The 22,889-nt window shown below is 45.2% G+C and overlaps 2 protein-coding genes across 7 annotated transcripts in view; one reads left to right on the plus strand and one right to left on the minus strand.

Moving 5' to 3' along the window:
- Positions 1-127: 127 nt before the first annotated feature.
- On the plus strand, positions 128-6,189 carry cpvl (carboxypeptidase vitellogenic like). The gene is made up of 14 exons (XM_076736323.1): positions 128-690; positions 1,328-1,561; positions 1,724-1,902; positions 1,981-2,102; positions 3,099-3,213; positions 3,351-3,409; positions 3,546-3,625; positions 3,736-3,802; positions 3,898-4,020; positions 4,149-4,280; positions 4,479-4,577; positions 4,659-4,832; positions 5,005-5,187; positions 5,271-6,189. The coding sequence occupies exons 2-14, from the start codon at positions 1,539-1,541 to the stop codon at positions 5,367-5,369; spliced, it is 1,455 nt and encodes a 484-aa protein (XP_076592438.1). The 5' UTR covers positions 128-690; positions 1,328-1,538; the 3' UTR covers positions 5,370-6,189.
- Positions 6,190-6,531: 342 nt separating this feature from the next.
- The window catches only part of creb5b (cAMP responsive element binding protein 5b), a 44,224-nt gene continuing 27,866 nt past the window's right edge, over positions 6,532-22,889 (minus strand). For 5 of the 6 annotated variants that reach the window (XM_076736321.1, XM_076736320.1, XM_076736318.1 and 2 more), the window contains 4 exons: positions 12,748-13,065; positions 11,232-11,459; positions 10,359-10,467; positions 6,532-9,345 (listed from right to left, as the gene is read on the minus strand). In XM_076736321.1, the coding sequence (XP_076592436.1) occupies positions 9,191-9,345; positions 10,359-10,467; positions 11,232-11,459; positions 12,748-13,065 (810 nt within the window). In that variant the 3' untranslated portion in view covers positions 6,532-9,190. Of the gene's footprint in view, positions 9,346-9,526; positions 10,468-11,231; positions 11,460-12,747; positions 13,066-22,889 lie in introns of those variants that run through there. The other variant, XM_076736322.1, reaches the window with a different exon arrangement.

Genomic DNA, 22,889 nt, shown 5'->3' on the forward strand with positions numbered 1-22,889 from the left:
GTGGGGCTACTTCCCCCATTTTCCCCAGGTGAGAAACCAAAAAAAAAGATGGATGTAGTGTCTGTGTTACAATCTATTAAGGGAGGTTTTGATTTCCTTATTCACGCCTTGATATTCTTGTATTTAGGAACAACATGGGTTGGTGGCTGTCATCTGTATTTTGTTTGTGACGAACAGGTTGGCGGTTTGACACCTGGAGTGGGAGGATTCATCTGGGCAGCTAAGTGAAAGAGATCTCTGTCTTTACCACTGCTGCTCCAAATGCTCCAGTGTAGATGTTCAGTGGCCAACAGATAAATCTGTTGCTTCCAGTGAAAAAAAAAAAAACAAGTAAAATCAGCTGTTAATACACAGCTTTATAAGCAGTTTCCTCCTCACCTGCTCACCTGAGCTGTCACATCACAGACCATGATTTTCTTCCCAGCTGCGAGTAGATTCCTCGTTTCCATGTCTGGACAAAAGTGGTTTTGGGAGTTCCTCTGCCCCCTAGTGGCCAGAAATGAAAACCTGCAGCTTTAACCATTATTCAGTAGTCTTTTCGCTCTGGTTTGATCTTCACCAAGTCCTGAAAAATACATTTTTAGCTTACATTTTTTACTGTCTTCCCTGTCTGGTTGCTGACCTCTATCCGCCATCTGGTGCTGGGCAGGTAGGACAAAGTGGAGACAGCACAACCTCAAGAAAAACAAGGTAACAGAGGAGAAAACACACAATGCATCTTGAGTTGCTCATTCTCTAATGCGTTGAGAGTCATTTTTCCATTGAGGAGATTTGACTTTGGGGTGTTTTTGCTTGACAGGCGTCTGAGCCTTTCACAGCCAGCCCTGGTGGCTTTACCCAATTTCCAGTTTCAAGATGACAGTGAGACACAGACCCAAACCACTCATGCAGTGTCCCAGATTCTCTGCTTAAGTGTTCAGTAGAATACAAAATCCTGACTGAGCATTATTCTGGTAGAGAGTTTAAAGGAAGCACTTTGTGCGTCAAAGTGTCCCTGAATGCAGCACTGAAAGGTGGTTTTAGTATCTAAAGTACACTTCGTTTGCCTTTTTGTGGAGAAACACAGTGCAGGGAAAAATATCCCTCCAAAAAAAGTAACATTATGCTCTTGTAAATGAGTCTTCTTAATCACAGACGGTATATGAACACGATAGTATTAATACATAATAATAGGATAAGTCTTTACATGTTGTCTGTGCTTCCTCATTGTTAGCTTTGTAACTCATTTGTTTGTCTGTGTCCTTCACTGCTGCTTTTAAACAAACACTTTACTCACCGAGTCACACTGTTTAAACAAATCTCTCCTCATCTTCATCTCTCTGTTCAGGCATATAATATCAAAGCCGCCTTGGGTTTCCTGCAAGACTGCCTTGAGGGCTTCACATACACTAACGGCCACGTGATCTAACGTGTCATATGACCTGCTCAAATCTGATCATGTGACTGAGCCTTACAGGTCCACATTTTACACAGTCAGCCCGCAGATGACTGGATTAAAGACGTCTCTCTGACCCAAGGCTGAGATTTCACCTGTCACCATGAAAGCAACAGTGAGCACGAGGTGAGTTTTAACCAATCAAAATATGTCTTTTCGCGCCTGCTGTCGGGCACGCGCTGAGTTTGAGGTCAGACTGTGTTGGAATCGCAGTGACTTGCGGCGTTTGAGGTTCACCGATCACTGAGCGGGCCTGTAGTCTGATATGCGCTTTGTAAACACCGGCAGGCTGTGGAGGGAAACTCTGGGCTTCCTGCTGCTGTGGCTCTGCCTCCACTCCGCACAGTCGCGGGGCTGCTCGTCGTTTTTCTGCCGAAAATCTCACCGGGTCAGCGGCCTGAATGGCGTCGACCCCGGGTCTCCTCTCTTTCTCACTCCTTACCTGGAGAAGGGCGCCGTCGATGAAGGTATAACACTGCAGACGGTGAGGTTCATTGTTACCGTCATTTGAGCCACCGGTCAGACCTCTTCTCCTCTTGCTCCAGCCAGGAAGCTGAGTGTGGTGGGAGAGCTGCCAGGCGCCAACGTCAAGAGTCATGCCGGGTACCTCACCGTCAACAAGAAATACAACAGCAACCTCTTCTTCTGGTTCTTCCCTGCGCTCATGGTAGGCTCACACTTCTCCTTCCCAGCAGGGACTTACCAAATGTTAGAACTGCATTATGACCAGCAGTTTGGGAGAGGATCACGAGACTTTGATTTTCAGTGAGACGTTCATGTGCTTGTTTTCCTTTGGGATCAACTTCATTATGCCTCAGGCATTTGAACTGTGTTCCTCTGTGTGTATTCAGTCTGCTGCAGTGCAGGAGTGATGCTGAACTTTGCTTTGTGTCAGAAGTGGTGAGGTCTTATGGGAGCAGTCAATATTTTTTCAGGTTACAGTATTTCTGGAAACTTTTTTTGTTAGAGCTATAAATCAGTAACCAAGTCTCATATCTGCATTTCATACTTTACTGTGGCGATGTCACATGCCACTTCATGACTGACACTGAATGGGTTTATATGCAGATGGGTCTCACAGTGGAGGGCATGACTTCTGTCGTCTCCTTCTGCATGCACCCTCTGTGGACGTGCCTGTAGAGGAGTCTTTACTGCTATGTTTCATATGCATACTGTGTGAGAGTTAAGACATCATTTAAACACATTTCTGAGACACCTGACATGACTGACGGCTGTGTGATACTTGTATTGTGAAATATTTAAAAAGAAAATGATTTCTGACCATGAAATGCAGAACCAAGAGTGAAAGTGGTGACTGTCTCCAGTTTGTTGTCACTTTATACGAAGCTTAAAAAACAATCTTTCATTTCAGCCTGAAATCGACTAAATTTGGTACTCCAGTGATCATATTCTCGCATTTGGTGCCAAAAGACAGATGTTTGATAATTTATCACATCTCTACAGACTGAATAACCTGCCTCAGCCTAAACCTGACCCCATTTTAACCTTTAGTGCTATCAGCAGTGAGGAAGTTGAGTGATAACAGCTCCATTCACTCAAAGTGTGTTTTTTCCAAGTTTTCTCTTTACCTTTGTCAATAAAGTCAAGTCACCACTGGGTGGTGCTGATATATTACCTCTGTGTGTCCTGCTCTGACTGACAGGCCGGCCGGGATAAAGCTCCGGTCCTGCTCTGGCTGCAGGGTGGGCCTGGTGGTACCTCCATGTTCGGTCTCTTCGTGGAACATGGACCATATGTGGTGTATAAGAACCTGACTGGTAAGAGGTGATGTGCTACGACAGCAGCATGTTTGCACATGTATTATAATCCTTATTTAACCTCATGAGCTTGAGCTGTGTGTAGTTTATGTCGCTGTTTGGCTTCTCTGAGCCGCTCTTGTTTTTTGTCTCTGCAGTCGGTTTGAGGGATTACCCTTGGACATCCAGATATTCGGTTCTGTACATTGACAATCCGGTACGTATCATCTGTCCTCAGACAAGCAGGCCACAGTCTAATTACATGAAACACATTTTTCATCATCAGCTCATCAGAGTGTTTCATGTGCATGAAAAGTCTTCGAGGACGAGCTTTTGTTTTTTTCTTTTTTTAGGTTGGAACAGGTTTCAGCTTCACGGATGATGACAGAGGCTTTGCTCAGAACCAGGATGACGTTGGCAGAGATCTTTACAAGTAAAACACTGCCATGCAGCTCCACCGCAGCGTTCTCGTCACTTGGGTCTTTCAGTGTGGTGTTTGATTGGTAGTAACTCTTTCATTATTCCCATGTCTCCCTTTAAAAGTGCTTTGCTGCAGTTCTTCCAGATCTTTCCTGAGCATCAGTCCAATGAGTTCTATGTAACTGGGGAGGTATGTTTCTTTTTCTTTCCAAGCTTTGCAAAGTTAAGTTGATCCCTGTTTAAAATATGCCCCAACCCGTGTAAACCTCCTCTGTCCTCACGCAGTCGTATGCAGGGAAGTATGTTCCTGCCGTTTCTTACTACATCCATAAAAACAACCCCACTGCCAAAGTGAAGATTAACCTCGTAGGGATGGCGATTGGTGATGGGCTCTGTGATCCAGAAATGGTACGTATGTGACAAAGTGCCATTTTCTGACATTTGTCAATGAGACTTTCAGTTAATAAAACTGGTCACCAAGCCTTGTATGTAACAGAACGGTCACCAGGAAGATGTGTGACCTCTTTCCATTTCAGATGCTGGGTGGTTACGGTGAGTTCATGTACCAAACGGGCATGATCGATGAACTCCAAAGACAGTATGTCATCCAGCAGACAGACTTTGGGGTTAAGCTCATCCAACAGCAGAAGTGGGTGGAGGCTTTTCAGGTAAGTCTCTTTACATTTGTTAAAAATCATCATTTGTCTGGATCAGGGTCCTAAGTGGGGCCTGTGTGCCGAAGATGGTCTACCATAAAGTTCGATTGTTAAGTGAAGACCATTTTTAGTGTCACTTCGTTGTGAAACAAACGTTAGAATTGTGAATAAAATCAAAGAGCTGACTGTTCTGTTCACGTCTGACTTCAGGTTTTTGACCGCTTGCTGAATGGTGACGTAGAACCATATCCCTCCTTCTTCCAAAATGCTACAGGCTGCACCAACTACTTCAACTACTTGACATGTCAGGTACTTAGAAACACAGCAGAGCTCAAAGCTGCCTGTGTAAAAATGTCTTACTTAAAACTGTCTTTGCACAACCCTCCACAGGAACCTGAAGACCAGCAGTACTTCTCCCAGTTTGTGACTCTGCCGGCGGTACGACGCGCCATCCATGTGGGGAACCTGACGTTCCACGACGGCTCGGAGGTGGAGAAACACCTTCTGCAGGACGTCATGAAGAGCATCAAACCATGGCTGGGGGTGCTGATGGACAACTACAGGGTGAGGTTTGTTGGATGGTCCACTGTAGTCTTAGTATTTTTACATAGGTCAGTCCATATCCTTCAGCTCGACCAGCGAGAAATGGCAACTTTGTCCTGCTTCCATTTAAACAAGGGAAAGTCTCTCTCATCCCTCTCTGACAGTCTTGAACTCTTTGGTTCACTTTGTGCAGGTCTTAATGTACAGTGGTCAGCTGGATGTAATTGTAGCAGCCCCGCTGACCGAGAGGTTCCTGCCTACTGTCAACTGGACCGGGGCGGCCGAGTACAAAACAGCCCCTCGCTTCCACTGGAAGGTTCAGCCCAGCGACTCGGAGGTGGCAGGTTACGTGAGACAAGTGGGAGAGTTTTACCAGGTGTGCAAATATTAACCGCAGTCGAAGGAATGTAAAAAATCCCTTGTGAATGCCTGTTTTCAATTCTGTGATCTGTCACGCAGGTCATCATCCGAGGAGGGGGACACATTCTGCCTTATGACCAACCAGCGAGGTCCTTTGACATGATTGACAGATTTCTTTCAACACAGGGCTGGATATGATGTTTTTCAGTGCTGATCAAACCACCTCTGCTTCAGGAAGCACATTGATGATGATGATTGACTGTTGATTATCTTCAACACATCCTTGTGGGTGATTTTTTTTTTTTTTTCTTTTCTTTTTAACATTTTAGCAGCTTTGGTTTGGGACTGTGGGGCTGCTCTTTGATGCACTGCAAATGAAATGAGTTCACTAACTCTGCATCCAGGCCTCTGGATCACTGCCCACATGTCAGACTTTTTTTTTTTAGCAACTCAAATAGTAAAAGTCCTGTGAAAATCATTTCATGTTTATCTCTGTTGGGAGTGCACGGGGAGATTTGTGTCATTCAATCACTAAACGCTTGATGAAATTTAAAGAAATTACCTTGAAACCAGACCTGAATTGTCTTGAAATAAAAAGGATTTTCTACATTAGAGTGTCTTTAATAATCAGAGACTGCAAAGAACTGAAGGACTTCTGTTGCAGTGTTTTACACAGATGGCAGCACCTGTTGATGAATGGGATTTCTCCTCTGACGTACCCTCTGGTTAGTCCACAAAATGAACACCAGGGGGCACTGTGCTCCAAGGAAACTTCAGTGGATACCCTGAAACTAATGGACAGACAGTTCAAGCAAATGTTTTTGTTTTTTTGTTGTTTTTTTTTTTTGTGAATTTATAACATTAAATCTCTGATGATCTAAACCAAGGCTGTAAAAACAATATGAAATGACTCGACATCTTTGAACAAAGCGTAGCGGCCTGTTTTGCATCAATACAACATGTGTGTTACTGTCATTATTCTGGCTACTGTTGTCTCTTTAAAAGGCGTTTGACTCACTGCAGTGTTCTGTGGTGATTTTGACAGAATGCCACCAAGATGCGCGCTCAGGTTAACTGCCATGTTATTTCATCAGGCAACTATCAAGATGTCTAGACAGTTCAATAATTAATGAGTACTCTAAACCTTTAAAGCATCTAACTATTTAATGAGCAGTTATGTCTGAAGGACAAGCAGCGGGAAAATACTGCTGATCGTTTGGTTTGATCATTAGTCTTCTTTTAATAGAGTTGTTCAGGTATTATCCTCAAATGTTCACTTGATGTCTCTCAGATCGTTTTTGCACTCTGTAGGACATTATCGTGTCATCGGTGACATACAATCACATCAGTTAGTTACATGTTACAGAACAAGTGCTTTATTTTCATACCGTAATGTAACTGCAGTGATACTTTAACATCTGTACAAATGCAAAACAAAATGGAGATACTGTCCTTACAGACACAAGAAATGTACAAAGTTATGCAGGCGAGAACGGATTCCTCAGTTCATTACATATAAACAATGCGTTTAAGCGCTGAAATGAGCCTCGATGTACAACAAAAGGCAACAAGTGCTATGCGGACATTATTTACAGGCATGTACCACACATTTACTCCCTTCAAACAGAAAGGTGGTTGAATTACATGTACAGGATTACAGAAATGAATGACATTATGTACAATATTTATAGTTTTAGATTTAAAATAATACAATTATAACATCATTAATGTGTAGGAAGTTTTCTCTCCACCTGTCACAAAACCACACAGACACACGCACACTGCACTTCGATCTGTCCTGTTCGTCTGCCTCTGCAGTGACAAAAAGTCTTTTCCTGAACCTGGATCCGCCGTCCGAAACGAAACTAGAGACTCTATAATGATTCCAGTTGACAGTATTTTGAGATCGTTACCGTATTTTCACATGCGAGAGGTTAATTTGGAATGGCTTAACAATCTAAATATAGGTTTTTTAAAAAAACAACCTAACATAAGGCAAGCTTCAGTTCAAAGGGTTGCTACGACAAAGCCCTTTTCTAGAGAATCAAGTACTCTGTCTCATCAACACACACATCAATCTGCACACACACAGACTTTAAGGTTAAGACGTGAGATAAACAGTCCGAATGCTTTGACAAAACTTGAATGTAACCCATCACGAGGATAAAGACATTCTTCCTTCATCTTTGACAAAACGAGAGCTGGAGTCACTTTTTCTTTTCCAGAATAAAAACTTTATGGTGCAGGGTCCTTTTTCATCGAGTCTCATCTTACAATATGAGCTCTAGGTTCCCTTTATCTATTGACATGTGATGCATGCCAGGCACGGTGTCTCCATAAAGCCAAACACAGTTAGGTTTCTTGCTGGTGTGTGAAAAAGGGGGATCACTGAGAATTACTCGGACCTTAATATGGCTATTCTACCCTCTGGCATGACAGAGGACAAAGTGCATAGACAGCTCTGCGATCGCTCCACCTGTCAGTGGAATGTATTTCATCCATCCTACTGCAAAACACAGTGCGTTATGGTCATCATGCTAATGAATCAACATTCCTGGTCATAGGAAAGAAAAAGAGCAGTTGTTGTCAACATCAGTTGAGTTTCAAGAACGTTAGGGAGATAAAAAAAAAAAAGAAAAGGTAAAGCCTGAATCATTAGCAGTACAGCCATCACCGATCTGAACTGCAGAGGAGGCCCGAGAAACAGAGGAAGAGAAATTGATAAAGAGGTCAGAGATCAATGGAAAACAGCCAATAACAGAGAAAACCCATTAATACGACACTGAGAATTGATTGTTTGCAGAAATAAGAGTGGCATTTTGCTTTCTACAGTAAGCCAACAAAAGACTTTAAGAAAGATTCAGGCACATTGTGACATTTTGGAAAGCACAGGCACAACGTTGCCAGTTGTTGGATGCCAGTCAAAAAAAAAAAAAAAAAAAAAAAAATCATGCTCACACTCACTTTCTCACACCTTTTCTTGTTTTTCTTTCTTTACACACCTGCTGAACTTTGTTCTGCAGGGGAAAGAAGGCAAAACACATAATATACATAACTCACATGCACACGATCCAATGTTGTATTAATTTGGGATTTGAATCCAAAATGTGGATCCAGATGCACAAACACACCAAAAAAAAAGAGGCCTCAATAATTAAAGCTTCAGTTGGTCCTGGAGAGCGGAGGAGTTTGCTTCAAACTCCCGAGCTGCCTCACTGGAATCACAGTGCACAGTTCTGTAGCTGTAACAGCGTCGTATGTCCTCGGGACCAGAGTGGCCTGACACCGATCGTGACGTGGACATACGGTAGAGAAGATGATCAATACTGCGATATATTGCTTCCATTTGATCATGTTTTCACGCTGTCGTGCTGTACTTTATAACACTCTTTAAGAATACCGCAGACAGGGAAAAGGTTAACAGTCGTATACATTTCTAGGAAAGAAAAGGATCATAACACCTGCTTGCATATTCCTTGTCTTCAAGACATCATTGTGACAGTTCGACTTGGTTTCAGAAGGCAGCAACATCCCACTCACTAAGTCTGTTGCATACACTCGGCATTCTGTCCACATGTGACACTCAGAGAACGGTTTGACTCGTGTTTCAGTCCATCGGGCATACAGAGATGTAAGGTTTACTCACAGAGATGACAGTCTGAGGCTAATGTCTCTTTCCTCTGGTTCCATGACCACCATGGTTCATTTTGTACTAGTACACAACAGAAAAAAGTCACTTAAATGCTGCTGCATGAGATTAGCAAAACTCCCTTTTCGCTAAAAGCACAACAAAAAACAGATTAAAAAAAAGAGGCAGCACACCATTGAACATTTACGCGTTAATAGGGTTGGTCTATAAAAATACATACTGTAGCTACTGTATAAAGAACAGCCTCACAGGCCTTTGAGGTTTTTCTTGATGGAGGGGGTGGGGGGGTGGGGGCAGCATGTGCAGCTGGCGGCCCTCAGAAAGCAGGGAAATTGGGGGGGGGGGGGGGGGGGGGGGGGTTGTTTGGGGCCTAGTGGATGGGGTTAATGTCTGTGCGGTGGTTGGCTTGCCCATGCACACTGCTGCCCCCTACGGTTGTGGTGGAGGTGGTGATGGTGTTGTGCTGAATGACCTGCTGCTGGGAGCACGCTGGCGCTGGACTGCCCGCCGGACTGCTCTCTGGACCTGAGGAGACAGCAGAGACATCAGTGAGGATGGACGACATGTGTGTCCAGGACGTGTGCGTGTGTGTGTGTATAAGTGTTAATACTATCACCTTCAAGCTCTACACACAGGCTTCAAATTATAACGTGACAGTAAAATAAATCGTAAATTATATCAAAATAAATGCACACCAAATCTCTTTATGGTAACAAAACAAACAGCTTTATTAGCAGATCAATTTCAAACACACCTAAAGTCTCACATGTCATCCCAAAATAAGCCATAAATGGATAACACAAAAATGGAAAAGTGAATCACTCAACTCCATAAACACGTCTGATGACTTCTGGACGCATTGAAGGTGACATCTGTACACAAGCTAGACTCATCGATGAAGTCTCTCCCAGCCCCGTCTGGGAGTTGGCTCTCTTCTGTATAAAAGAACCATTCAGCCAAAGGGGGATGTGAGCCTTATTTTCCTGTGCTAAAGCCACACAGGGAGGTGCCTTATCCTAATTACATGGAAATGTCACTTGTATCCGTATCAAAGGGTGGGGCTCTGATGTCATGTGCGGTGGAGCAGAGGCACAGTACAATAATCAGTGAGATCCTGGGACATCCTTGAGTTTGGGTGCCAACGTGCGGCCTGTGACGTCAGTCTTACGTTGAGTCTCGGCTGCCTCTGCGCCCGGAGGTGCTGTCTGATGGAAAAAGAGGTCTCATGCGGGATTCAGGCTACCAACTCCCAGTCCAGGCCGGCTACCAGAGTGTGCAACACCCATGTGTGAAAGGAAAGGTCCTGCAGCGGGCGTGGGTGCTGGATACCAGCACACAGGGGCGAAGAAGCCTTGGCAGTCAGTGCGTGTCCATCACAGTTCAGTCTGCAGAGTTTAAAGCTTTCCTCTGGCAAGACAACTAACGAGCATATTCACAGCAGTGCTGTCTGCACTGAAGGGCTAACGCACACAGATGAAGGTGTTTTTGGCCATATTCCCAAGAGTGTGTGTGTCTGTGTTTATGTCTGAGCTACTCACTGAGGTAACCTTGGGACTCTTTCTGCATAGTGGTGATGGGACAGTCCTTGTGTGTGAGGAGAAGCTGCTTGAGTTGGGTCACCTCGTTCTTTAGCATGGTCACTTCATTCTGAAATGCAGGAAAGACATGGAAGCATTTTAAGACTATCATCCAGGGAGCCCACAATTAAAGCTACTATCCTTTTAATCACTCCATTAAAGATAATAGCTTAGACTATTAATATCTGTGTATCAATAACCAACACTGTATTCCCATAGTAACTGCCATATATCTGTGGGGCCATCAGGTAATTTTAAATGTTAGAATGGGTTGAAACTTTCAACTGAAACACCTGTTACAAATCTGGGGTGTGGAGTTTTTACCAAGCAGGGATGGCCTAGCACAGTGTTTCTCAATTCCGGTCCTTGGGCCCCCCTGCCCTGCATGTTTTAGATATTTCCTGCTCCAATTCAAATGAGTGGCTCGTTATCAAGCCACTGCAGAGCTTGATGACGAGCCTATCATTTGAATCAGCTGTGGTGGAGGAGGGAAACATCTAAAAAATGCAGGGCAGGGGGGCCTGAGGACCGGAATTGAGAAACACTGGCCTAGCAGAAGATGCTATTCAGTTGCATGATGGGAAGTGTAGGATCCAGTGTTTTGGGAGCTCTGCTGCTTTTACCATTTGTTTTTTAACCCGTTTATTGTAAGTCTTCCACCTTAATGGATTTGTCCAACACTGTCAACATACTGCTGACCTTGTCAGTGTTGGACTTAAACTCAAACCAATTCAACGTTTTGCCATCATGGCTGGTCAAGAAACAGGATAATGTCATGACGATGAGTTTGAGAGCATTAATGCAGGTTTTAAACACGTGAAGTTCATTGTGTACCTGAAGCTGCATGTTGGTCTGAGTGAGCTCTTCCGCTTTCTTCTCTAAAGACATCACCCACACTTTTCTCTTCTGTCTGCATCTTGTCGCTGCTGCTCTGTTCCGCTCCAGAAACTTTCGCCGACGCTCGTCTGGATCCTCGTCCACTACTCGCCTGCGCCTCCCGCCACTGGGGGGCGGGGACTGCAGCGTCTGCGTGGGCTGCATCTGCTGGGTTGCAGGTGACATCTGAAACACGGAGGGGCGGGCAATGTATCAGCATCACTGAGCTCTCTGATGAGTATTTGCCACCATCCAATCAAACATGTTAACCATTCTGACACACCTGGAAAACAGCCATCCACCTGTCTGATGTCACCGCTCCATTACCCTCAACACAAGCATCTATACATTATCTCCTGCAGCCATGTCTGGCAACTTCCCCAAAAACAACATCTGGTTGAGCCACGTGCCCCGTGTGCTGGGCTGTGGGCGTCTGGAGTGACAGAGTGAGTGAGTGACTGGGCTGATTCACCAGCCTGCCCACCTTGTTAAAGAGGTGTCAGGAGGCAGTTTTCCACCGCCCACTTCCACTCAGACTAACTCCACCAGACGCAGTCAAAAGACTCGTTTCTAAAACCGTACGTGCACTGACAGATCTTGACAGATACTTGGCAAGGTCAAGTGTTTTCAGTCTTTAGATCATTACCATTTTTATGAGAACCATGGAAAATACAAGCTGCTTTAATGGCCGCTGTGCCTACACAGAGTGTTGTTTTAATGCCTTAATGATACATTTGGAACATACAGTGAATTGCATTTCTGGATGTCGGACTGTCCTTCATCCAAAATGCCTGGCATTGCAGAGGGCGAGAGACAATGCAAGGACAAAGTGTCTCACGTAATCTTATTTTTAATGCTGTGAGCAGTACTTTCGATTAAAATTAAACCAAATATATTCATGGCTAAGATGTTCCAGGACTATTGGCCAAGGCTGTCTGTTCACCATCAGGACCAGCCGTAATAAAACTTTGTCTGCACCTGGAACATGTTGTGGTCACGTAACGGTTGCTTGGCAGCAAAGGATGGCGTGGAGAATAGTTTTCAAAAGATGGTCTTGAGCATCTTTCCTAAAGGCCACTTCACGGCCTCCTCGTGACCCTTTCCCTCCATGGCAGGCGTCCGACACTGACCTGTGGCTGACCGACCTCGAAGGAGAAAAATTACCTTTGAGATGGTTGCCAGGAAACTACTTGGCATAATGGCTGCAGCCAGGGAAAATGTGTTCGTCCATTGACTTTCTCTGAATTTGAAGCATCATTTCAGCTTTACTTCTATACTCAAACACTAATGGCTGCCTTCAAAACTGCTCAAAGAGCTACTAAAGTGCTGGCTTGTTTTAGTCATGGTACCTATGGGGTGGCTTCTAGCCATATGAGAGGTTTTAATGTGCAGTGTAGTTAATGTGTTATTGAACCTGTGGCTCTGAACTTGCTGTCTGAAAGCTTTGGCTCTACAGGGAATGTGCTTTGCTTACATGTGAGGAAGAGTGCATTGGAGGGTGCGGTGAGGTCTGGTGTGGGTGCCCGGAATGGAGGTGGGGATTGTGGGAGTTGTGGTGGGGGTTGTGTCCCTGCGGGTGGTGGTGTCCGCCCTGGCCGTGGCCCTGGCTGTGGTGGTGATGGCCGTGGTGCTGGTACGCGTGGGGAGGGGCTTGCAGGTGCTGGTGCGGGTGCATGTGATGGTGGGCGCCTTGCTCCTGCCGCGATGACATCATCTCCATCATGTGGCCCATGGAGTTCATGTTGCCGTTGGCGATGGCACCCGGGTGGTGTGAAAGTGCGGCCTTCAGCCTCTGAGTGGACAAAACGGACACCAAACACGATGTTTAACATTATTTTCTATGACTACAGGTTTGTACACACTCTCATTTACCAGTGTGCTGATTATCAACAGTTACAGAGCGGCTTCATGTGCTGACATGGAGATGATAAACAGCTCCATAAATCCATATGTCAGGAGAACAAATCAAAGCCACTTAGGCTGTCCTCTATGTCTCCTTCAGTCTTGTCATTCTCCTGCTTTACCTCCTATGACTGCCGTCCCACTAGTCCCTCCTCCTCATATTCCTAATAGCTTCTCTCTCCTCTATGCACGGCTTGCAGGCAAGGTGTGAGACTCCCTCGCAGTTGACCTAGCAGGAGGTTTGTTGCTTTAACCATGTGGTCTGCTTAATGCTGACTGAACCGTTGTCTCTGAGGGGAGACCTAGAGAGAGGTTCTCTCAAGGTGCGCCTGTGTCCCTCGTGTTTACGGAATGCACCTCTCCTCAAGAGTCTGTTTTTCTGGGCATCACATAAAGACAACTGCAAGACCGGCAGAAAAAGCTAATGCAAATATACAAGTGCCAAGATATGTCTTGAGGCTTCATCTGTTGTGTACAAACCTAGACAAAATAAAAAAAAAATCCATGTCTGCACCGACTTATTTACATTTGGAGCACTTTGGGAATAACAGGTTGAGAGAGTGTTGAGACTGCTGAACGTTGATTAATGGACGTTTTTTCAGAGAGTGCGCTGCTGATGTGAATAAATAAACTTAAATAAATACTAAAGCCCTGTCTCAGATCCTGTCTAAATTTTGTCTGCTTGTCACTTTTAGCAAAACGTTAGCAACAAACTGAAAACAAAGGCATTCATTTCAAGGCTACTGTTGTGAATTCCACAAAGTTTTTTATTCTCTTTCCCAGTGCTCTCTTTCCTCTCTCTGCTCCCTTCCCCCTTCCCCCAGCTGCTGTCAGTAAGTCCACGCTGTGTCCAGGGCTCCATATCTTTTAACAACCTTCACATTCATGATTCCCATAGGGAATGGCATCCAGCTGGTCTGGATCACTACGCCAGGACACGACCGGAGCACAACATCAGCCCTCCACTCCTCTCTCACACTGTCTATGAGTGGAAAGCTTTTTTCCAGGAGGGAGGAGACACCATCAAATAAAATACTTTAGAGGTCCAACAGTCCAGAGAGCCTACCCCTCTGGTTTGTATTATATTTACAAATGACATATATGTATTTGTGGGAGGATTTACAAGTAGTTCAGTTGTCTTTCCGTACATGTGACACACATGAAACCAGCACAGTGAAATTATGACCTTGCCAAGCCTGTTCTGGCTGAGTATAGTTTCTGCTTGTCACACCGAGGGATGCCTGACATAGTGAAGCAGCACAACACCCCCGTAGTTACATTATTTTGTTTTTATCTGGTAGCCCTCTCTTCATTTTCATCTCCATCTGATCACACCCTAACCCCTGTCAACCGCCTGTACCGCAGCTTCAGCAGCGCAACTCTCAGGGGCCACAGCCCTGCTCCTTTGTGACCAGAGAGACAAGGGTTAAAATACCACAGAGTCTACACTGACACACAGCAGGCAGACGCAGGCCTGCAGCTGTCCACAGCATCACAGCCATGCTGAGACTTCCTGAGGGTAACAAGCAGCAGTGAGAAGCCTCTTATTTATTGTAATTAATTATTGAAAATCAACAGCATAAGGTACAGTCTGCACATGCTCTGAAAATTTGCGTGTGATTATCTGTCTGGACATTTTATAAAATGCAGAAATAACAAACAGCTCGTTGACATGCAACTAAAACACAAAATGGATTTAAACAAGCTTACAAATATCAATCATAGTCACCAATGTTGACAGGAACACCCTCCGTGTATCACAGGATGAATTCTCTGGCTGTCAGCACTAAACACCTTCCCTTCAGCCTTCAGCTTGTCAGTCGGCACGAGGAAGGTGAGGCCCACCCCTCTTGTGACAGTGAAAACCAATCAGGTGTTTGAAAATGTCCTGCCATTTAGACACAGAGAATGCAGGCACCTGAATGAGCAGAAGCCAGAGGAATCTACAGGCGGCCCGTCTACCTCTGGGCTGTGTTTTTGAGGCCCCAGTAAAAATATCTGCGTGCGGGTAAGATGCTCATCTGGGGCTGCCTGAGTCCCTGCCAACCAGGCGCCAAGGGAGAAGGAGAGAGAGGGTAAAAGGGAGGTGAAGGAGGGCAGTGAGTGAGAGAGAGACCAGGAGTAGGGGGAGATTAGATGGCTTCTAGTGTCTCCTCCCCACACACCATCAGCCCAAGACAGCGAGTGCTCATTTATCAGTGTCTCTGAGAGCTTTCCAGCTGGCAGTGAGGCGCTATCTGTTTATTAATTGAATTAGCCTGCATCCGAAGAGGCCCCAGAGTGTCAGAGCACAGAGGCAGGTCAAAGAACTGAGGGGCCGCTCCAAAAGCCTTAGTGGTGATAGTTATAAACAGGAGAGAGACCAAACACAAGGGCTGAGCATGATTAGAGGACCGACATGACGCACAGAGTGAAGATCACACAAGTGTCACCGAACAAAATTTGGTAACACAGGTCAATATTTATATCGTCGAAACCAGGACGGCATATCTGAAGCAAAGCTGATCCTCATAGCAACCAGCAACCAGAGATAAAAGAACATACAGCGAGAAAAGACAACAGACTGCTTAAATAAGTGGCAGTTATAATACCAACGCACTCAAAATAAACTGCAGAGTTTAAAAAAAAAAAAAAAAAACACAGTTCAGATTGTGTAAAAAGAGAAAAGCCTTACCGTGGTCTAAACTTACTCCTGAAGCTATCTCTACACAAGTGCCTGCTGCTGCTCCATCCCGAGCTGAGACTCGGTTAAGGCCAGCCCGGCCAAAACTTAAGTCTTTGTATCCAGAACCACAGTGACGCAACTACGGGACGTTAGCAGAGCGATGATGAGCAGGCTGTGATTCTTAAACACCTTCATCAGCTCCCTAATGACTCTTTAACACATGGTTGTATTTCCCCAGACTGTGCTAAGCACAAGAACTTAACCACCACGTGCATTTTACTCTAATAACACACACACATACATATACATTTCTCCTGCAGAAACATGGCCGCTACAGAAAACAGTCATTAAATCAGCGCAGGTCTTAGTCTGTGGCGGTCCAGGGCGCTCACAGTCTGTCCTTCCACTGTCTGCCCTGCTGTTGTTGAAAACTATAAAGACACAGCAAAGACACAACAAGAGGATGAGCAGCCTATGACACCATAAGGACATGTCAGCTTCGACCAGGATAAATCTATAAACTAGGAGCCTGTATGTGTAATCGCATGCATTGACACTACGTTTCATACATTCTGTAAGTGTACTCAAAGTAGCAAGCCTATTGATTTTCCATTGTTAAAACACAACCCCTGATTCAGCCATCTTTTGCCCAGAGGGGAGCTGTCTCCTCTCAGACCTTTGCCCCCTGACCTCTCCACTCCCAGTCCTTTTTTAGGCTTCTCTGTGGTTTCAGGGATACCAGGTGATCGCCCATTAATGATATTTATTAATGGCTGCCTCCTCTCTGACATGGGGGGCTTTGACTGATGTCCCTGTGAGTGCTCTGGGCACATCCTGAGAACACACTCAGGTTTCTCCAGATGACTTCATATCTATTAACCCTGAGTGGAGGAAGCAAGAGCACAGAGCAGGTACAAAGGGAGAAGACCACGCCCGCCTCAGGATGGGTAAATCAAACGCGCTGAGGTCAGGGTGAGCACTTTTATTCCCCTTAAAAGTGGAGCAGTGTACTATCAGGGGACCTGCGGCCCTCTGGCGCCTCACAGCAGGTTAGAAAGATTTAACCAGTCTGCGGAGTCACAGTTTAAGAAAAAATATCACACTTTCAAGATCTTCCACTTCACATTAAAGAGCCCATTGAGAAACGTTAGAGCTTCTGTCTGTCTCTGTCAGCCTTTTGTTAACACTGTTAACACATAAGCACAGTGGCCATGTGTAAGCACACGGCATTTCTAATTGCGTAATATATCATAACAGTAATTTTCCTGGCAGTATTTTTTGTGGGCCTAGGCCGCCTAACTCACACTCTAAACCCGACATGGGTTCACCATCTGCAGTTGAAAGCAGGAGTTTGGCTCTGCTGCTTTGCCAAGCACTCAGAGGATCTAATTCCATCCTCCTCATCTCCACCACCTCCACTACCCACCAGTGCCTGTCTGCAAAACCCACTCTCTGTGCCCTAAAACTCCACACCCCCATTAGCTCAATTTTATTAGATTTCCCTCTCGCCCAGAGAGGCAGTAACATCCCCCCCTTCTCTCTCTCTCTCTCTCTCTCTCTCACACACACCTCTTCCCTGTTCCTCCACCCCCTCTCCCTCTGCTTGCCAAGAGCTGGGGACTGTTAAACTGATTTCCTCAGGGAACGGCGAGGCAGACAGTCTGATGGGAGCTCTGGGCTGTAATGCCGCCCCCTCTCTCCTCTCTCAGGTTCTGGGCCAAGCTGATCAGAGTCGGGCCGAACGGAGCCTCCCTGTGGTTCCAGACACAGACGGGGAGATGGACATAGACTGGCTGTTCTGCCAGGGACCGACGCTCTGGTGGTGCTCGGAGGAACCGCGGCAGTATGGGCGCAGCGAGACACACGCCCACTGAGGACCATGCTCCAAGGCATGCGCTCATACTCTTGGCAGCTTCTCCACCCTGTCAAGTTAATGGATGGGCCTCTGACTCCAGTCTGTATATCCCCACTGTTGCCTCTATTGTAAAGCCCAGCTCTAGTGCAGCCTACATGGTTATCACTACACCCACTTCTGCCACAATCTTGAACACAGAGAATGCCTCAGAGTGAGAGAGACAGACAGAGCATGAATACAATAATTAACACGGACATATGTCTTCATTTGCGGCATCAAAAGCGACGGGCAAATTATGTGTCATCGTGTTAATAAAAGTAACTCGAAATGTGATGACTTGAATCAAGCATAATGTCAAAGATCCTAAAAATAACAGAGCTCAAATGCTTGTGTATTTTGGCTGAAACAGGACCCTTAACTTCTCTGCCACTCACTGTTTATATGTGACTATAATCAGTTTTCCCGTTCCTCAGTGTTTGGATTTTTCATTCAGACCTTGCCCTGTGATTTTGACTGTATCAACACATTCAAGATATTTACAGTTGGATTAGGATCACGCATTGTTAAGACACCCACGGGCACGAGATTCCTCTAACGCTCCAACACATCAACGTGACTGAGCAGCAATCTATTCTCCTGTCCAAGAGAAGAAACACATAAAGAAGATGGCTGTTAACTTTGATCACCGTGCTGAGGGCGAAACAAGGACATCCAGAAAACAAAAGTGGGTCTAACCTGTTAGCATCAACTACTTGACCTAACTGGTCAATACGGACTACAGTTTATCGGACTGAAAATCTCTGACCCAACACACGTTTTCCAATCACCCCTCCGGTCTTTGAGGGGTTATTTTGGAGCCCAGTGACCGTCTCATTCACCACTCAGGCTCCAGGGGGGCTCATGCTGGCTGGACCAGTCCAGTCTGGCCCGTGTGGTGATGGCAGCTGGTTTACCCAAGCTTGGCTCTGCCGGAGCCCTGTCCCATTCACGGGCCCTGAACCATGAGCAAATGGCCTTCACATACACCTCCCATCAGCACAGCTAAAACAACACGCAGTCATCCAAAGACAAACAGATGCGACACTCCGCGCCACAACTGCCACCCTCGTCCATAACCCCACCCACGCATAGTCGCACACGCACACATATGCAGAGGGTTAGACATGCAAACACACACATATGTAACAACTCAAACATAAACGTAGACAGTCCTTAGAGGACCTTTCTCTATATTAGCTTTACAATATCAGCTGAGTTTTCAGCCGTAAGAGTTTGCTCATCTGGATGCTGCTCCTGACATCTGGCTTAACTACAGATTTACTATCTGGTTACTGTAGAATTAGTCATTTTTTCCACCATAGTAGACACTGACAGAGGCTTCTAAAGTCTGGTCTTCCGTGTCTCAAAGTTGCTTGACCGTGATCATAGGTTGCTGTTTTAAGCGCCACTAAATAATGCAGAAAAGAAACAAAACCATATCTCATGTGAAAAATGCAGCAACAAATACATGTAAACAAGGTGTGATATTATTCTGTAGTTTAGCAGTGATGTGTTGGAGTTAAAGATGGCAAAACCCTGTGAAAGCAGTGTGTATAAAAGGGCCAACTGTGAACACACTGTTCATTATTACAGCAAACAATCCTATTGGTGAATGGGACTAACAAAGCCTGTCAAAGGAGAGGCGGAACATCTTGAAACACAGCATGTCCGTTTACTTTGATTTACTATTACTATATACAGCACTTCAGTGTGGTTCAGACAAACCAAACACTTTGGCACTGGCAACACAGTGGAAGCTGCGAGAGAGGGGTCCCTCTATGGTCTGCGTCCAACGCTGATAAACTATCAAACACACATTGATCCAGCGGCTCCTCAGTGCTTTTCTTCACTCTGCTGAAACAGCTCACCTCCATAGCAATAGACAGACAAACATCATATGTTTATCATCTGCAAAACTTCAAAACATCCAAGACACCAACATTGACAACTCTGTCTACGCAACACTGTATCCCAGGCTTGCCTTGTGTCTTGTGTCCCGTGTCCTTGTTTGACTGCTATTTATCACACACCCACATGTTTACTCAACTAACCACACATATGTACATAACAGATCTGTATCAAATACTATGTGTAAACTCCAACTTCATGGTTTGTTTTAGCCTAGTTAGTCCACAGATGTGTTTTGACTCCAAGGACAGTGATTGCCAGAGAGGGTGCCAATGCACTGAAAGCCAGCACACACAATGGTGAGTGTGCAAACACAAACATATACAGTACACATATGCATATTCTAGCGCTCAGCGAAGCAGCCGGCAGATTCAGCTGTGCTCTTAGCTCACCGTCCCTCTCCAGTGACATCATACCCTGACAATGCCACCATTCATACAGATGTTGCCTACAAAACCAGGAGTGAGTCTCCTATTGTGTGTGTGCTGCTCCTCCCCACAACAAGAGGTATAGCCAGAGGTGCTCCCCTACTACGGTGGAGGAAAATGAATGGAACACATAATAGGGTTACCATGTACGCTAATGGTTTAACTGCTTACAAATGACTTCATACTGAGCTAATCGCTCAATCAATCACCGTGTGTAACAGAGTTGAAAACCGACACATCTGTGGCTGCTTCACAAGTTTTCTTTCCTTGGGATTTCTGAACAGAATACGCACGTAACTTTCTCATTTTACATTTGTTCACTGTTGAGGGCAGAACTCGATCTTTAAGCCTATTAACCCAAAAGCCTGTTGCAATTCTGTAACTATACTGAAACATAAGAACAGTAAGGGTTGTGTAAATGAAATGTAAAAAGCTACAGAAACACTTTGATTATTGGTCCTCTTGTGTCCTATGAAATGTTTCTTTAAGAGACGCGCAGTTTTTTTTTCCCCTCCTCAAGTAAAAAGGAGTACATTTAGAGCATGCCAGGAATTATGTCATCCACCCATCTCGTGCCAGCTCCACAGCCAAGAGAGCTGCAGTGAAGGAACATATAGTATTGTTTACCTCGTAAAAAACTCAGCACCTAGCCCGATGCTTAGTGACAAATTTATTGTCCTTAGTAACAATGTAAACAATAGATAATTGGGAGATAATAAATAACACATTTTTCATACACCGGCCCCTCTGTCTGAAATTAGCAGGCAAGATGTGTGGAAAGCATGGAGCTCGTTTAAACGGGACACAAAAACAAATTCCACCACTTTGAAAAGGGTCCCACTGACATGAGCTGAGTCATGTCCCATAGTTGGCAGAGACAGATGTTATTTTGAACCAGCTTGATAAGGGCTTGTTTGGGCTTCCCTTGTTACAGATAAGAAATGATAGCGAATGTCTTTCATCATACAAACAAAGAAATCAAACCATCTCAGAGCAGAGGAGGAAGGTTTTCGGAGGAGAACACAGTGCGTGCATGCACATGTGTTTTTATATAGCTCTGGATGTGCACCTCCATGTCAGAGGTGGGAGTAATGACTTACTCTGAGCAGCTTGTGAACAAAGACTGTAAAGACAGAATTATGTCATTAGCGGTTAAGATTAGCGTTATTGTAAAAAAAAGGTTGCATCTAATTTAATTCCCATTAATTAGCCAGCAAGCACGCTTAGTGACCCAAGTCAAACACACTCATGATGTGGCGGCACACACTGGGTCTGGCTAGCATGCTAAATGTGCTCATGGTGACTTCTGTATTCACTGAGAAACATCTTCTAACTCAATGATGGCTGTAACTCTCCACAGGAGACTGTCTGTGTGTGTGTGTGTGTGTGTGTGTGTGTGTGTGTGTGTGTGTGTGTGTGTGTGTGTAAAAATGTGCAGCTCTCTTTTTGCTGTAATATGTATGTTTGTGGTTGCAGCTGCTGTGAAGGTTTTATTGTTTATACATGTCTATATTGCCGGCCTTGTTCTGCTGTTAATTGCGTATATGGTCCATCATGTAAAATCATCATATGCAGTTTTTTCTTTACCGTCTTTCCCTTTTAAAAAAGGTAGAAAAGGTGGATTCTACAACACTTTCTCTCCCTGCTCCATGTATATGTATGCATGTGTTCTGTGCATGAGTGTACATCTCATTTGGCGCTTGCTTTTAAGCACCTGACTGTCAGTACTGTATGCGAATGAATGTCTGTGGCTGCGTTACAATGTGACACCGTTCGAGGGGGATGACACAGAGCTGGAGCTGTCAGTGTGTGTGTGTGTGTGTGTGTGTGTGTGTGTGTGTGTGTGTGTGTGTGTGTGTGTGTGTGTGTGACTGTTCGCGAGGCCCTGTGGAGAACTGGCTTTGAGTGTTGATGTAATGCTTTGGCCGTGGTGCTGTGGAACTTGGCCTGCTCTCTGCGCCGTTTCCTCTACGCTGTGAGGGTCAACTATCCCACAACCTCCAGCACACAACACGCACCATTCTATTCCCCAGACCACAACAGAGCAGAACACAACCACACCCATCACCATGAGCACCCAGTCCTTCACAAGAAGAAAAACACTTGAACCAAAACTAATAAAACACTCCAACTTCAGCAACACTCCCAGACAACAAGCTAAAAGCAATAAGGGAAAACATACAAGTCAGTTACTACACCATCGGGCTTTGCTGTACCACTTAAACGATGGCACTTAAGGAGAAAATCAGAGATAGAAGCGAACAAAGATGGGCACTGATGCAGATGCAGTCTTTGGCCCGGAGAACACAAACAGAAAGCATAGAGTGAGATATGAGTCCCCAAGGGGCCACAGCAGTCCTTTGGCTCATTAACTATTTACACCAGAGACAGGCCTCCCTGCTGCTCTGGCCCACCACAAAATCAATTAGCCTTCATTAGCCCGGGCTCTGGACATGCTTCCTCTGGCAGGGGATGGTTAATCCTGCCGCTGAGGCCTCCAGTTACCACAAAATATGAAACAATCACAAGCACACATGTTTATGGGCGTACATGCATGCACAAATGCAGAGAGGCAAAGGAAACTGGGCCGGGCAGAAGTCCTTTCATATCACTAAAGAAGAATTCCTCCAATTTCTCCCCTCACTCACTGTTCGGTGTCTCAGAATATCGATACCGTCTCTCGCCTTTCAACTCCCCTGCTTGCTCTGCCTGTCTATCTATTTCCTTCATGTCCATCAAAGTCCCACTCAGTCCCCTTCTCCGCTCTCGCAATGTAAACGTTGAGCAGAAGGAGTACATCCAGGTCCGTGCCTCGGGGG

This window comes from Chaetodon auriga, chromosome 8 (assembly GCF_051107435.1).
Source record: "Chaetodon auriga isolate fChaAug3 chromosome 8, fChaAug3.hap1, whole genome shotgun sequence".
In the NCBI taxonomy this organism is placed as follows: domain Eukaryota; kingdom Metazoa; phylum Chordata; class Actinopteri; order Chaetodontiformes; family Chaetodontidae; genus Chaetodon; species Chaetodon auriga.